This window comes from Homarus americanus, unplaced genomic scaffold (assembly GCF_018991925.1).
Source record: "Homarus americanus isolate GMGI-L3 unplaced genomic scaffold, GMGI_Hamer_2.0 scaffold27262, whole genome shotgun sequence".
Lineage (NCBI taxonomy): Eukaryota > Metazoa > Arthropoda > Malacostraca > Decapoda > Nephropidae > Homarus > Homarus americanus.
This window is the reverse complement of record NW_024725481.1, coordinates 49133-65526: the sequence shown is the minus strand read 5'-3', so window position 1 is coordinate 65526 and position 16394 is coordinate 49133. Positions and strand designations below refer to the sequence as shown.

Sequence of the window (16394 nt, the reverse complement as noted above, 5' to 3'; positions counted from 1 at the left end):
TTTCATTAATTTATAATTATATATTGTTCACATAATTTGAATTTATAACAGAAAAGTCAGGCAAAGATAAATTAGATATGGATTCTTATAGACAGAATCAGGTTGAAAATTGCTGTAAAATACTGATGATGATGATACAAATAGCTCGACTCTACCTTTCATGATTACAGTACCATTGGAAGTACCATTGATGATTTTCTTTTGTTGGTCAAGTTCACAGTGCTGCACATACAGTATAGTGGCCTCGCAAACATTGTCAATCCCCATAATGTTATGTTTTGTATGTGAACATTTTATTCTTCCAATTGCTTCTACTTTGTCTTTCCAGTTTTTGTGTGTATTCTTCTGCCACAGTATTTTACTATAGTGTGTGCGTTTCAGTGTACTGTACAAGAAAGTCATAAGTATTCACATATTCATTTGTCTAACATGGAGACTTACTCAATAATTATTTTAACACTTGAGCTGGTAGATGAAGACGGTTAATAGACAAAATATAAAGAAGAGTCTTAATATATATCATCTGTTTTGAATTTGGAAACTAATATGATAGTACAGAGAAATCAGATGAACGATATAAGACTAGAATCTCTCATATTCACTATATTCACTTACCTTTGGGACTGACTGTGTGAGGATGCCACTTTTAATCTTATATTTGGTGGATGCAAGACGATTTTATTCAGCTCAGAGACAACACTTTACACAAGGGTTTGGTAGACTATCTTTACTAACCTCTTCACTATTGGACGCCACTTTTTATGTTATATTTGTTTAATGCCAGATGATTTTATTCAGCTCAGAGGGGAACCTTTACACAAGGAGTTAATTTTTTTGTATGTTAATGAGTGACTCATTAGTCAACACTAATGGACCTTGTGACCATAAACTCAAAATATGAGATATGGTCATCACATACAAAACTCACATTACACTTTTTACGCATCATCCGAAGAACTGGTCCATTTAAGAGAAACAGGTGAAGATGTGGATATACTGTACAGACACAGAAGCCTCCATCTAGAATATATGTAAAGTAGGCTCACCACTTTCGTGGAATCTAGATTTATGATTCACCACTTTTGCGTTAAGTTCAAAATGTGCCCATCATTCAAATTCGCACACTTCTTCACCACTCTTGCAGGTACAGTACAGTTTAATGCACTGCCGCAGGTCACTGTTACTTGTAATGAAACTATAAAAGATGTTGACAAATCTTTACAATACTCTAATATGACTTATAAATCAAGAAAATATAATATTAAAAAAAAAAATTAACTGCATGGGTTTGTATGAATGACAAGTGAAAAGATGTGGAGGTGGTCATAGCCAAGGCCTTGGCTAATAACTATGTGGCTGACTTGCCAGCCATGTATATTGCACTAGTGCCTCAACATTTGCGAGGGATAGGTTCCTGGGACACCCGTGAAAACATTCTTAATACCCTATCTTTAATATTATAGTCTACCATAAATTAGGGAAAAAATTAGAAAAAATACTTTATTGAAGCCTTCTAAATACTACAGGTACACAGGAATGCACACTTACTTTATACATTTGTAATAGTTAAAATTAAATTAAACGAGAAGCAAGTAAATGTGGTGTGATGTTAGGAAATTCAACTGGCGGAAATAACTCCCGTTTTCTGTACTATACAAACCGTCTTAGAATGCACAGAGCTGCCAGATGTACAGTACTTCAAGCAAAAATTATTTAGGGAAACTAAGAACCAAGAGACTGTGAAGAACTACAGAAAAATTTCTACGAGCTTCAAGAATGGTCCAAGAAATGGCTGCAAAGATTCAATGTCACAAAGTGCAAAAGGATGCACCTGGGTCGCACCAACAGTGAGGAGGTGTATCACAGGTCCTAACAGGACGAAGAGACTGCATTAATTGACACCGAATGTGAAAAGGACCTGGGTGTGTATGTCGACAAGGAACTTACATTCTCAGACCATTATGAGAAGAAGGTGAATCAGACAAAGAAACTATTAGGTCTTATAAGAAGGTCGTTCAGATATCTGGATGGTTCGTCACTCGTCACAATCTTAAGGGTGAGATGCTTTCCCCATCTGGAGAACTGTCACCCTGACTGGTCCCCAAGATATGCTGGAGACTGTCAGTTGATTGAAAATGTCCAAAGGAGGGCTACCAGACTGGTTCCTGCTCTACTGAACCTCAGCTACCCAGAGAGATTAGAATGCCTGCAACTGTTGTTCATACTACAGACAGGCATGGGGCGACCTAATTGAAGTGTATAAACATCTCGGAGGGCACTACTCAGTCGATTGTACGTACAGTAGGGTTGGGATATATCGCAACTTTATATAAAAAAAATATTTATATCGCAGCTACCATAATTATCGACATTTTCCTTTATACAGTATAGTGATAATTTTTTTTATTTCGCGATGTAAATCAGGCAAGAAATATTTCAAATGTTCCGCCATGGAAAACAAATGCGTTTTTGGCTCACAAGAGGTACCACCGTGGTTGCTCACTCATGCATTCACGCTCTCCCGCTCAATCTTTCTGAGTGAGTGACGAGAAAGCAGCCGACTGCTGCAGATTACGACTTCTAAGATGAGTGTAAATGGGTTGCTAGTGACGTATGAAGTGAAGATAATGGAAAGCTTTAATGGGAAAGATTTAATACTGTAACTAATATTTTGGTGTTCGTTTGTGTAGGTGTGGGATTGTCAAGTGAGGGTGACAGTGTGGCGTCTACTGCCGAGTCTGGTGTTCCCAGGATGGTTCGTCAGCTGCCTAGTTTGGTGTTCCTGAGTCTGATTTTCCTTGATATTGATATTGAAATAGCCTGTTGTTACAGAGTCTAGTGTTCATTGGTGCTTTAGTTAGTAAGAAAATGAACTCGTTAGTCAAGTTTAGTCACCTTTTTTGGCCTCCAGAACCTAACCCTATTTTTCTCATTGATTATACAGTAAAGCCTCCAATAATGATGGTTCAACTAACGAAGATTCATATCTAAGACCCTGGTTAATTTAGGACCCAATTCAATTTACTCCATTATTTTCTTCGTATTTACATCAAAATTAAGAAAAGTATTACATTTTCGTACAGGTATAAATAATAACTAAATCCCGATATTAAAAAAAAAAAAAGGCCTTGCGCACGGAGGCTGCCGGGCTTGTTGGTGGTGACGTCAGCATCACTAGTATAAACAATCGCAGCTGTTGGGCCCTTTGTTTTCACGCATCTGAACAGGAAAAGGAGAAAAACTTCCCAGGTTTCTTACAGCATTTTTGCATCCCTATTCAACATGAGCAAGAGAACAAGTAATGGTAGTGTTGTTTTAAAAGCTAATAGAAAGTCTATAAGCTTAGCCGAGAAACTAGATGTGTTAAAACGATATGAAAAAGGTGAGAGAGGTCTGTGGATATTATATGGAGCAAGCAATGAACATATTTTCTGAAGTGGATCCATTAACAGAACAAAGCATTAAAATTTAAATAAATGCAAATGACCTCTACATAAAGATGTATAATGAGAAAAGAAAGCAGCTGTGCAAGGTTCTTTCGGCAGCTTTATTATTCGAAGGCCTAAACCATCAACTTCAGCTCCACCATCAAATTCAGCATCATAAGCTTCATCAACAACTTCACGTTCAGTAACATTCAGCAACAGCTTTATGGAAAGCTACAGCTTCAGCCAGAGTTGAACCTGGTGACTTCGTCATCTGAGTAAAAACTCGCACAATATTCATTGGCTGTCCTTGTGTTTAGACTTTACCACCATTGGTGAGTATTATTTTTTTACATTCATAAATATTATTTAAAACATATATGAACAGTAAATAAGTGTTGCTTTCATATTCATATGCAGAGAAATGATGATATGTTTTCACATGTACGCACTTACTGTACATACGTTGGCGTTCCCAATCGTCTCGCTTTATTTCTTTACCATTAGTGGTTAGCTATTTCTAGTGTTCTGTTTATTAACATTATATAACAGGTTTTCAATTTTTTTAAATTAAGTTCACTACAGCTACAACCAGGGTCTTATTTTCTTTTGTTTCTTATGTAGAACCATCGTCACTCACGAAAACAATGCCGTCTCATCTCCTAGTGTGCGTTTTAGTATTCTACTCAGTTGCTACCTGACCCAGCTTGGAGAAGGATATGCTCCCAAGTTCTCCCGTAGTGACCAAGGAAAATGACCGCCTTGGATCGTTGTGTCTTGGGGGAAGAGGAGAGTAGTGTGGGGAAAGACGACCTCTTGGCCACTCTGCTAAGGCAGCTGGGGCAGTTGAGGAGTGAGGTTGACACTCTAAAGGGGGAAAATGAAGCCCTCAGGACTGAACTCCTCCAGGTAGGTGTCCTGCCTAGCAGGACACCTGCGAAGGAGGAGCAGGCGTGGAGAGTGGTTGTCTCCAAGGGGACTAGGGTCAGGCTCAGGAAAGCTGACCAGGGTGTGGAATGTAGGAACCCCTACCAGGTGCTGGAGGAAGCTGGCGAGGAAGAGAAGAGGCAGGAAAGTGTGGTGCAGGTAGAGGAAAGGGCAGTTGTACAAACCCTGCCCAGAGGTAAGGTCGTGGTAGTTTGGGACAGCCAGGTGAAGTTTTTAGATAGGACTTTTTGTACAAGAGATAGGAAATGTAGAACTAGGGTGTGTTTTCCTGGGGCTGGGATAGGGCATGTAGCTGAGAGGTTAGACAGGGTTTTGTCAGGGGAGGGTACCAGTCCAGTAGTGTGTCTTAGTGTGGGAGGAAACGACATAGGAAAGGTTAGGAGTGAAGAACTTTTCAAGAGGTATAGGGAGGCGCTGGGGAAGATTAGAGGTAGGGGAGGGATCCCGATAGTATGTGGTGTCTTGCCTAGAAGAGGGGTTGGTCGTGAATGGCTGTCCAGGGCAATTGCTATAAATTGCCGACTGGAAAAACATTGTGCAAACAATGGTTGGGCATTCATTGATAGCTGGCAACGACTTCCTGTACATTCGTGACGGAGTACACTTGTCTCGTGCGGGGGTAAAGACGTTGTCTGCATCCCTGGAGCGTGAAATTGTCACTCCAAATGGGGGGTTTCGCCAGTAGAGAGAGGTCGGGGAAAGTGGGAGTCAAAAAACAAGCAGGTTCTGGGAAGTAAAATTAGTTACTCAGGACAAGGGGTAAAACAGGACCAGGGAAGGGTAGGTTTAAATGTATACTATACAAACAGTAGGAGCGTTAGAAATAAAATACACTTGCTGAGAGCGGTTGTATGCACTGAGAATGTAGACGTCATAGCAATCACCGAAACTTGGATGAATCTGGCGAGCAAAAATTTTTTATCAGAGTACCACATAGAAGGGTAAAACCTTTTTCACAAGGACAGGGAAGGTAGGAAGGGGGGAGGGGTCGCACTCTTTGTCAAGGATACATTAAAATGTTGTATTAATAATTCAATAAAGGGTGAAATGGGAACCGAGTCTGTATGGGTAGAAATCACGGAAGGAAGAGAAAAACTAATTATGGGAGTGATTTACAGGCCCCAAGGTCTGGGCAAAGAAGCAGCTCAGCCCACATGGCAGGAAATGAGTAGGACAGCAAAATATAACAGCCTATGCATTATGGGGGATTTCAACTTCAGAAATATTGACTGGGACAACAATGTAGGTGACTATGAACCTGAAGACTTCCTAGATGCAGTTCAGGACAATTTTTTGAAACAACTAATTACAGAACCTACTTGAGGTGACAATATATTAGACCTAGTATTAACAAATAAAGAAAATATTATCAGAGATATCACAGTAGGGGAAGAACTAGGTGACAGTGATCACAGAGATATCAGGTTCACCCTAAATTGGGAAACAAAAAACAATGACAATATGGTCAGAGTGCGAAACTTTCGGTTGGCGGATTATCAGGGATTAAGAAGGTACCTAGGTGAGGTCACCTGGGAACAGTCATGTCAGTCCTCAGTAGGAAGGGGTGAGATCATAGATGCCTTAACACAGCCATACATAATGTTAACTTACCACGAGGGAGGGAGGAAGGCCCACAAATTAACATTTACTAACAATAATAAACCAGACGACCACGTTAGTCGTACTGTGTCTTAGTTATTACCTTAACACAGCCATACATAATGTTAATTTACCACGAGGGAGGGAGGAAGGCCCACAAATTAACATTTACTAACAATAATAAACCAGACGGCCACGTTAGTTGTACTGTGTCTTAGTTATTACCTTAACACAGCCATACATAATGTTAACTTACCACGAGGGAGGGAGGAAGGCCCACAAATTAACATTTACTAACAATAATAAACCAGACGGCCACGTTAGTTGTACTGTGTCTTAGTTATTACCTTAACACAGCCATACATAATGTTAACTTAGCAGGAGGGAGGGAGGAAGGCCCACAAATTTAACATTTACTAACAATAATAAACCAGACGACCACGTTAGTTGTACCGTGTCTTAGTTATTTAAGGGAAAGGAAGAAGAGAAATTAAAGAATATCACTATCAGAAAAGAGGATGTTCTTAAGAAGATAAATAAACTAAAGAAAACAAAATCCCCAGGGCCGGATGAAATTTTCCCCCGAGTCTTGAAAGAGTGTAGGGAACAGATTAGCGGACCCCTCGTAAACTTATTTACAAAATCATTAGACACTGGAGTTGTGCCAGACTTGTGGAAACAGGCAAATGTATTACCCATTTTCAAAAAGGGAGACAGAGCATCAGCGTCAAATTACCGGCCGATCAGTTTGACGTCAGTAGTGGGGAAATTTCTTGAATCAATTATAGCAGATAGCATCTATCGCATCTAGAGAAAAGCAAATTAATCTACGACTCTCAGCATGGGTTTACAAAGGGAAATCTTGCCTAACAAATCTGCTAACGTTTTTTAGGAAAGTCTTCGAGGTAGTAGATAATGACGAAAATTACGATGTTATTTACTTACTTTAGCAAAGCATTTGACAGAGTACCGCATCAGAGGCTTCTGAGAAAAATTAAGGCTCATGGTATCGAGGGGAAAGTTTTAAATTGGATAAAATCATGGCTCACCGATAGAACGCAGAGGGTCAGCGTAGATGGTGTTAAATCTGAGTGGGGCCGTGTAACCAGTAAGGTTCCCCAGGGGTCAGTACTAGGCCCACTCTTGTTCATAATCTACATAAACGATCTAGATACTGGGATCAGCAGTGACATAAGCAAGTTTGCGAATGACACCAAAATAGGGCGACAAATTAATTCAGGGCAGGATGCAAATGCATTACAGGGGGATCTAAATAAACTGCAGGGGTGGTCTGAAAAATGGCAAATGAAATTCAACACCAGCAAGTGCAGCGTACTTAATACTGGAAGAACAAATACTTATAATGTATACAGCCTTAACAACATCAACCTAGAGAAGTCGACTTGTGAAAGAGACCTAGGGGTACTTGTAAGCCCGGACCTACGGCCTAGAAAACAGTGCGTTAATATTCGAAATAAGGCAAACAGAGTATTGGGTTTTATATCTAGAAGTGTAAGTAACAAGAGTGCAGAGGTCTTATTGCAACTATATCTTGCGCTAGTCAGGCGCACCTCGATTATGCGGTTCAGTTCTGGTGCCCCTATTATAGAATGGATATAAATTCACTAGAGTCGGTGCAGCGAAGAATGACGAAAATGATTCCGGGACTTAGAAACCTTCCATATCAGGATAGGTTAAAGAAACTTAACTTGCATTCCCTAGAAAGACGAAGAGTGCAGGGAGGTATGATAGAAGTATTTAAGTGGGTGAAAGGAATCAATAAAGGGGATATAGATAAAGTTCTTATAATATCCGAGCAGGATAGGACTCGGAGCAACGGATTTAAGTTCGATAAGTTTAGGTTTAGGAGCGAGATAGGAAGAAACTGGTTCACAAATAGGGTGGTGGACGAGTGGAACAAGCTTAGCAACTTTGTAGTAAGTGCTGGAACGCTGGAAAGTTTTAAAAGGAGGCTGGATAGATTCATGGAGGATAGAGAGTGGTAGTAACTCGACAGGAGCTGCCATGCACAGGCCAACCGGCCTATTGCAGACTCCTTATGCTTTTAACACAGCCATACATAATGTTAACTTACCACGAGGGAGGGAGGAAGGCCCACAAATTAACATTTACTAACAATAATAAACCAGACGACCACGTTAGTTGTTGTTGATCTGCTACAACTTGTCCGATTCTCTCTCTTATCTTTCAGTAATTACAACTTTTAATTATTATCATTTTACTAATTGTATTGTAATAATAAATAATAAATAACAAATACATTATGTTTTAATTATAATGGCAGTTATTGAATGAATTCCCCTAATATTAATACATTATTGTTAAATAACTTAAGTCAGTGACTAGAGAACCGAAAAATTTACACCATTTACTTATTCACGAAAATCTATTTAAACAATAAACTTTTGTGTTTAACAATTTAAAGTTTATTTATTAATATTTAACACTATATATAAGTTTATAACGCCATAATAAACTCGCTATTTTAACTATTTATAATAATATTATTAACGGTAACTATTAGTCTGAAACTACATAATTATTCAGCAATAATTATAGATAAATAATTAAGTATATAGTTAATAATGATTAAATACTAATTATATTATTATTGATTAAGTCCTTCTTGAATGATGAGTACCACACAATTATGCCCTGGGTGTGGCTATGAATAGAGGTGTGGCTATGAATAGAGGTGTGGCTATGAATAGAGGTGTGGCTATGAATACAGAGGTGTGGCTATGAATACAGAGGTGTGGCTATGAATACAGAGGTGTGGCTATGAATAGAGGTGTGGCTATGAATAGAGGTGTGGCTATGAATACAGAGGTGTGGCTATGAATAGAGGTGTGGCTATGAATACAGAGGTGTGGCTATGAAAACAGAGGGGCGTGGCTATGAAAACAGAGGGGCGTGGCTATGAAAACAGAGGGGCGTGGCTATGAATACAGAGGGGCGTGCAAGGTATATAAATTGGTCTCACGAAGTCTATGACATGTCCTCAGTGACCGCTTAGGCTCCGAGAAGGGAAGACGTGTGTCGCTACAGAAAAGCTTATTGAGAGAAAAGAAGTTTGTTAACAGAAAAGCTTAAAAATGGGCAATAAAGTGGCAGCCTTCTCAGAGGAGCAGCTAAATGAATACCAAGTGTGTGGACTTAACGTAAATTAACCCAACCTAACCCCACCAGGTAGCTTTAGGTGAAATAAGCTATGTTCCCTAATCATCTCCTTAAACTTACTATACAATATATATATATATATATATATATATATATATATATATATATATATATATATATATATATATATATATATATATATATATATATATATATATATATATATATATATATATATATATATGTGTGTAATTGTAGAGTTTCACATACTTTTTATACACGTTGACGAAAATATATATATTTTTTCAGGCCTGTACTTTTTTGACGAGGAAAAATATATTGAGGTAAGTTGCTCTAATTAACTGTTATACATACATACATACATACATACTTACTGTACATACATACATACATACATACTTACATACATAGGCAGATAAACAGATAGATAAATTTAGATAGACAGACAGACAGGCAAAAAAAAAAAATACAATAACTAATCCCAATAATAACTTTACGCCAGGCTAAGGTTCGCCCGTCTTTTACAGAGCTGAGCGTCTGTTTCGACAAATTAGCAATGATCGATGGCCGGAAGTCGTGACCAGAGAATGTGCCTCGTCCTTCTCTGTTCCTTATTCTTCCCTTGATTCTCTCACTGAGCTTAAGGTGAGAGAGAGAGAGAGAGAGAGAGAGAGAGAGAGAGAGAGAGAGAGGTGTGTGTGTGTTTTTTGGTGGGTAGTGGTGGTGGTAGTAGTAACCCACTAACCCACACTATTAACCCACACAGGAGAACCCATTCCGAAGACGTGTGTGTCAGATCTTCAGTACAGACGGCTCGGCTTCCCTGACTTTCGACCAGTTCCTAGAGATGTTTTCGGTCTTCAGTGAACACGCCCCCAGGGACATTAAGGCCATCTATGCCTTTAGACTCTACGGTAAGGGCCATTTATGCCTCTAGGAAGTATAATGCTGGTCATATATGCCTCTTGAGTTCATTTACCCCTAATAATTCTTTACCTCCACTTATATCCACTTCATAAGTAACATCAACTTATATTTACTTAAAGATTTCGACAGCGATGGCTACTTAAGTGAGCAAGATTTACTCCATACTGTGAAACACTTAACACTCGACCTGTTAAACCCAGACGAGTATTCTACCATTGTCGCCAAGGTCAGTATCTTCCTGACACACCCTGATACTTCCTGATATCCCCCTGACACCTTCTGATACTTCCTGATATCCCCCTGACACCTTCTGATACTTCCTGATATCCCCCTGACACCTTCTGATACTTCCTGATATCCCCCTGACACCTTCTGATACTTCCTGATATCCCCCTGACACCTTCTGATACTTCCTGATATCCCCTGACACCTTCTGATACTTCCTGATATATCCCCCTGACACCTTCTGATACTTCCTGATATCCCCCTGACACCTTCTGATACTTCCTGATATCCCCCTGACACCTTCTGATACTTCCTGATATCCCCCTGACACCTTCTGATACTTCCTGATATCCCCCTGACACCTTCTGATACTTCCTGATATCCCCCTGACACCTTCTGATACTTCCTGATATCCCCCTGACACACCCTGATACTTCCTGATATCCCCCTGACACCTTCTGATACTTCCTGATATCCCCCTGACACCTTCTGATACTTCCTGATATATCCCCTGATACACACCCTGATACCCCCCTGACACCTTCTGATACTTCCTGATACCCCCTGACACCACCTGACTTCCTAACAACCTCTGAAACACCAAATTAATGACATTATGAAGAAATTTACAATATTTTATCAGACGTACACTTAATCTCTAGTCCCCCCCCCCCCAAAAAAAAAACCAATTGATAATTTTAACATAATTTTTAACGTACATAAATATTAACTTTATTGTTCTCTTAGGTTCTGGAGGAAGGAGACGTTGATTGTGATGGAAGAATTTCACAGTCAGAATTTATCCATGTCATTCTCAAGAGCCCAGACTTCGTTCCTAATTTCCATATCCGGATTTAAAGTCAGATTGCAATGACGTCACATGTTTTATTATTATTATTATTACGTATTATTATCCATCATCATTCTTCTCTATAACAAACAAACACAAAACTCATGTTACTTGAGTAATTGGTTAGCGTGTTGAGCTTGGGCGCGGCCTTCCATTACCCATATGAACTACCGTACATTACCCACGCAATCCTGCCTTAATACATAAATACGATGTTTTGTGTTTGATTTTCACCTTTAAGGGAAAAATGTGGTTAAAATAATGTAAAGTATTGATTATTGTAGTAAATAAAGTAGTAATCAAAATATTATTGTATTATTTATCATTTTAAATTATACACTGATGTATAAATAGTGTATAATTGTCGTAATAGGCGATGTGAAAAGGTATGTAATAATGTAAACAACCTGAAAATCCCTCGGTTGTCATGGTAACGTGTAAACATCTCACGGTCGTCATGGTAACGTGTAAACAACTCACGGTCGTCATGGTAACGTGTAAACAACTCACGGTCGTCATGGTAACGTGTAAACAACTTTCCCTGGAGATCAAAGACACACTCGTTCCTTCATATAGCATAACAACGATGGCGCCCAAAGGAAAGAAGGCGGGAAAGAAGAAAGGAGGGAAGAAGAGAGATAAGAAAGAAGATGAAGAGGAAGGAAAAGGAAAGGAAGTCATTACAGAGTTGGATAAACATTATTATCTCAATCAAATACAGGTAAGGTGTTTCATTATTTCTACCTGCCTCTCTCTCTATTTATCCATCTACCTACCCACCCACCTATCCATTTACCTTACCAACTACCCACTTGTCTAACTATCCAATTATCCGTCTTATCTAACCATCCATCCAGGCACTAGAGGTTAAAGTCAAACGTTCAACAACTAAATGTGAACAACTGGACGAAGCTGAACAACACGCAAGGGCCCAGTATGACAAGTTACACGCTGATAAGACGGATATCATCAATTTCCTCAAAGACAGGTGAGTCACTGGCGATCCTGTGTGCTCGTGCTGGCGTTGAGAGATTTATTTGGTGGGTGTATATGTGGGGTGGGTAGGTTTACTGGTGATCGTGAGTGCCTGTGCTGGTGATAGTTGTGTTAGATTGTGGATTCAGTTCAATTAGCATAACCAAACTCAGCCCATCTTAACCTAACCTGACCTTTCAGCCTACACTAACCCAGCCTAAACTAACCTTTCAGCCTACACTAACCCAGCCTAAACTAACCTTTCAGACTACACTAACCCAGCCTAACTTAACTTTTCAGCCTACACTAACCTTTCAGCCTACACTAACCCAGCCTAAACTAACCTTTCAGCCCACACTAACCCAGCCTAAACCAACCTTTCAGCCTACATTAAGCCAGCCTAAACTAACCTTTTCAGACTACACTCAACCCAGCCTAACTTAACTTTTCAGCCTACACTAACCTTTCAGCCTACACTAACCCAGCCTAACTTAACCTTTTACACTAACCCAGCCTACACTAACCTTTCAGCCTACACTAACCTTTCAGACTACACTAACCCAGCCTAACTTAACCTTTCAGCCTACACTAACCCAGCCTAACTCAACTTTTCAGACTACACTAACCTTTCAGCCTACACTAACCCAGCCTAACTTAACTTTTCAGCCTACACTAACCTTTCAGACTACACTAACCCAGCCTAAACTAACCTTTCAGCCTACACTAACCAAGCCTAACTTAACCTTTCAGATTATCAAACAAGAGCGACGAGGTGGAGGAATTGAGAAGTCGACTGTCTGGTCTAGTGAAAGCTAAACGCGCAGAGCAACAGGAATATGAGGTGAGTGAGACAATGTACCTTTAACTGTAATAACTGTACCTTTAACCACAATAACAAATATTAACCACAATAACTGTACCTTTAACTGTAATAACTGTACCTTTAACCACAATAACAAACATTAACCACAATAACTGTACCTTTAACTATAATAACTGCACCTTTAACCACAATAACTGTACCTTTAACCACAATAACAGTACCATTAACCACAATAACTGTACCTTTAACTGCAATAACTGTACTTTAACCACAAAAAACTGTACCTTTAACTGTAATAACTGCACCTTTAACCACAATAACTGTACCTTTAACCACAATAACAGTACCATTAACCACAGGAAAGGCTCTCGACTCTGGCCAAGGAAGCCGAAAACACCAGACTTGACCTCAACGACAAGATTATAGCATTAACCAGGAAATTGGAGAGTTTGGAGGAGTTTAGACAACACAAGGAGGAATTGGAGGCCAAACTTTGTAACTTGGAGGAGGAGCTAGTGAAGAACAACGAGAAGCATCAGGAAAAGGTGAGAGAGAGAGAGAGAGAGAGAGAGAGAGAGAGAGAGAGAGAGAGAGATGAATAACAAAAACATTCATAAAAAGACGAAAAACAAAAATCCTTGACTATTTACAAACACAACCGTGACCCTAAATAACCTTATCCACTAGTTAACCCCCCCCCCTTTGCCCCCTATTAAGGTTAGTTTCCTGGAGAAGGCGTCATTGGTGGAGGCGGCAGCTCTGAGGGCCGAACTGGAGGCTCGAATCACCCGGATCACCGAGGATTTACGTCGAGCTGCGCAGACCGAGGTTCATTCGACCACCCGACGCGCACTTCACGAGAATGAAGCCCTGACGAAACAGCTTGATGTGTTTAGGGAAAAAATTAGCGCCTTCAGAGCTGAGAATCAACAACTTAGGGATTCTTTATCAGATTCTCAGGTAAGGGATCATTTAAGACCCTAATTTAAGGGATTTTTAGGCCTATTTTAAGAATAGGGCTTAGACTCTACCTACACTAACCCCTGACAAACGAAAAAAAGAGATTAAGAGAAAAGATTAATCAATCCTTTATGACTTAAGAACATCAGAACAATAACTATCCTCTTTCCTTCAGGTAAGAGAGGGCCTTCTTCAGGATACCGTCACCAGCGTTACAGCCAGAGGTGAACAGCGTGCCCGGCTTCTACAGACAGTGACGGAAAGAGCGGAGCAACACAGCCATATATGGGTCGACTATGATCGCTTAGTACGAGAAAATAATCAACTGAGACGCGATTTGCAGGCGAGTTGGTGGTTATTTGGAAGAGGTGGCAGTGTTTTATGGTGTTTTAATGTGTCTTGTGATGTTTTATGATGTACTATGGTGTTTTAATGTTTTTATTTATATTTTTTAGCATTTAAATCCCTTGATATAACCTAGTCTTTGAGCAATGTTTGGAATCTTTAAAATCCCCGATGTGATCAACCGTTCCTAATAAATCAGATATAATCCTTCTAACAAAAATCCCCAGGTCATGCAAGGTCAACTGGACGCGTCAACCCAGGCATCGTGTGACCTCCGCGAAAAGGCCGCTGAAAAGGACGCCGCTCTGGAGGTCACGACGTCTCATCTAAAACAACAAGACGCGGCTCGGAAAATGCTGCATAATACTGTCAAGCTGTCATTGTCTCTCCTCCATCATGCTGCCTTTATGGTCAGTACTGTATGTCTGCCTGTCATCTATGGGGTTAGGTTGGATTATGTTAGGTTGGAGTAGGTTATGTTAGGTTGTTTAGATTTGGTTAAGTTCATGTAATGTTAAGTTAAGTTAGTGTTAAATTGGGTTAGATTAGGTTAAGTTGTGAGAGGTCTGGTTAAGTTAGACTAAGGTTAGTGTTAGATTAGGGCAAGTTAAGAGGTTAAATTAACAACCAAATCTAATAACCACATTGATATTTCTTTAACCAAATTAACAACCCTTTCACCTCATAACCACCTCAAGTAAATAATATGACCTGACATGACCTTAAATAACGTTTCACCTTCAGTAAATAATAAGACCTCAAATGACCCAACTTGACCTTTGACCTACAGGATGATGATGAGGCAGATGGTGATCACTTAGCTGGCACCCTCGAACAACTGGTCAGTCTCTTATCCTCAGCCGAGAGTTCCCAGACGATATCCTACACACCTCCTACCACCCAGAGTGCAGCCGTGACTCCTGACTCCCCGCCACACCATGCCCAGGAAGAGGTCACAGAGAATCTCGGTCAGGTCAAGTATCGTGCCGGTGACCTAGGGTTGTTGCCCCGCCCTCATCGGAAAGCAAAGACTCAATCTGCAGTTACTGATTGACCTAACTTAACCTGATCTAACCTAACCTAACTAAATCTGGACTAATTTAACACTAACCTAACCAACTGACTTGTTTCCATGTTTAGGCAAAAATTCCCACGAGTCTACTAAAAAATTCCCACATCTATGCCGAGAATTCCCACAGATTTCCCTCAAATTGCAAAAAAAAAATCCACAACTTTGTCCATAATTCCCACAACTTGGGCAAAATTCCCACATCCAATATATAACAGTTGAGTTATTATATATAGTTATAATACAATATAGACCTATAATATAACAGATATATAATTATAATTTATATAAACTAGTTGTACTAACTCTCCATATATAAACAGTACTATAAAATTTTAAAGAATATTATAACATTTCGGATTATAGAATTGTTATACTGTATGTTTAATTCAGTGATATAAAATAAACATTTGATATATAATTACCGATGTGCATATTTATATAGTTCATTAGATTGAAGTTCCACATATAATGGACCCTTGATATAATAGACTTTCATCTCTATACAGTCCATTATATACATTCCACATATAATGGACCCTCAATATAATGGACTTTCATCTCTATTAACCCATTAAATATCCTTCACTTCACATCACCACAAACAAAATGTAAACACTAACATTATTTTAATACGTCAACCCATAAATAATTTCTCGCCTCCATAAACGTAAAATGAATAACATCAGTAAATCATTCCAATACGTCCTTACCCCTATCCCAGATGATACAATATGTCCATTAATACCCTAATAACAGTATACTCTCTTAAATTTATAAACACCCTGTATAATACTTCGAGATAAAGTTTATATATCGAGTGTCTTCAAGAGAGCTCAGGTTCTCAATCATCTTCACCATATTAGTTGTATTTTTTTTTTAATTGACTGTGTTCTAGCTAAATAAACTGTTTCAATATCAATACCTATTCCAACAATTTCTACTTCTACCTATTGTATTCTCTACAATTTCTACTTAGTGTATTTGATCTACGTTTAACTACTGTATTATCAACTTCTTGGTGAATTAATTTTACCAAGTTCAATTCAAACACCAAATACTGAACAGGTATTTCAACCAGGCTAC

The 16394-nt window shown here is 39.2% G+C and overlaps 2 protein-coding genes across 3 annotated transcripts; both read left to right on the top strand.

Annotated features, from left to right (window-relative positions):
- The first annotated feature begins 8959 nt into the window (after positions 1-8959).
- Positions 8960-11424, top strand: LOC121864893 (calcium and integrin-binding family member 3-like). Its single transcript, XM_042364057.1, has 6 exons — positions 8960-9139; positions 9423-9457; positions 9662-9779; positions 9901-10048; positions 10181-10287; positions 11034-11424. The coding sequence occupies exons 1-6, from the start codon at positions 9089-9091 to the stop codon at positions 11142-11144; spliced, it is 570 nt and encodes a 189-aa protein (XP_042219991.1). The 5' UTR covers positions 8960-9088; the 3' UTR covers positions 11145-11424.
- Positions 11425-11639: 215 nt separating this feature from the next.
- On the top strand, positions 11640-16202 carry LOC121864892 (cilia- and flagella-associated protein 157-like). 2 transcript variants are annotated; one of them, XM_042364055.1, is made up of 8 exons: positions 11641-11857; positions 11994-12124; positions 12862-12952; positions 13294-13479; positions 13652-13894; positions 14070-14237; positions 14467-14649; positions 15030-16202. In XM_042364055.1, exons 1-8 carry the CDS (start codon positions 11654-11656, stop codon positions 15291-15293), a joined length of 1470 nt encoding a protein of 489 aa, XP_042219989.1. In that variant the 5' UTR covers positions 11641-11653; the 3' UTR covers positions 15294-16202. The 2 variants fall into 2 exon arrangements, with proteins under 2 accessions (XP_042219990.1, XP_042219989.1); XM_042364056.1 differs by lacking the exon at positions 11994-12124 and having other exon boundaries at positions 11640-11857.
- The last annotated feature ends 192 nt before the right edge of the window (positions 16203-16394 follow it).

Excerpts from the sequence above, each read along its gene's own strand:
- LOC121864893 (XM_042364057.1), top strand. The coding sequence starts at position 9,089 with ATGGGCAATAAAGTGGCAGCCTTCTCAGAGGAGCAGCTAAATGAATAC. Across the intron at positions 9,140-9,422 it reads AGCAGCTAAATGAATACCAA|GCCTGTACTTTTTTGACGAG; the intron begins GTGTGTGGACTT and ends ATATTTTTTCAG. Across the intron at positions 10,288-11,033 it reads ATTCTACCATTGTCGCCAAG|GTTCTGGAGGAAGGAGACGT; the intron begins GTCAGTATCTTC and ends TTGTTCTCTTAG.
- LOC121864892 (XM_042364055.1), top strand. The coding sequence starts at position 11,654 with ATGGTAACGTGTAAACAACTTTCCCTGGAGATCAAAGACACACTCGTT. Across the intron at positions 11,858-11,993 it reads ATTATCTCAATCAAATACAG|GCACTAGAGGTTAAAGTCAA; the intron begins GTAAGGTGTTTC and ends CCATCCATCCAG. Across the intron at positions 14,650-15,029 it reads TCCATCATGCTGCCTTTATG|GATGATGATGAGGCAGATGG; the intron begins GTCAGTACTGTA and ends TTTGACCTACAG.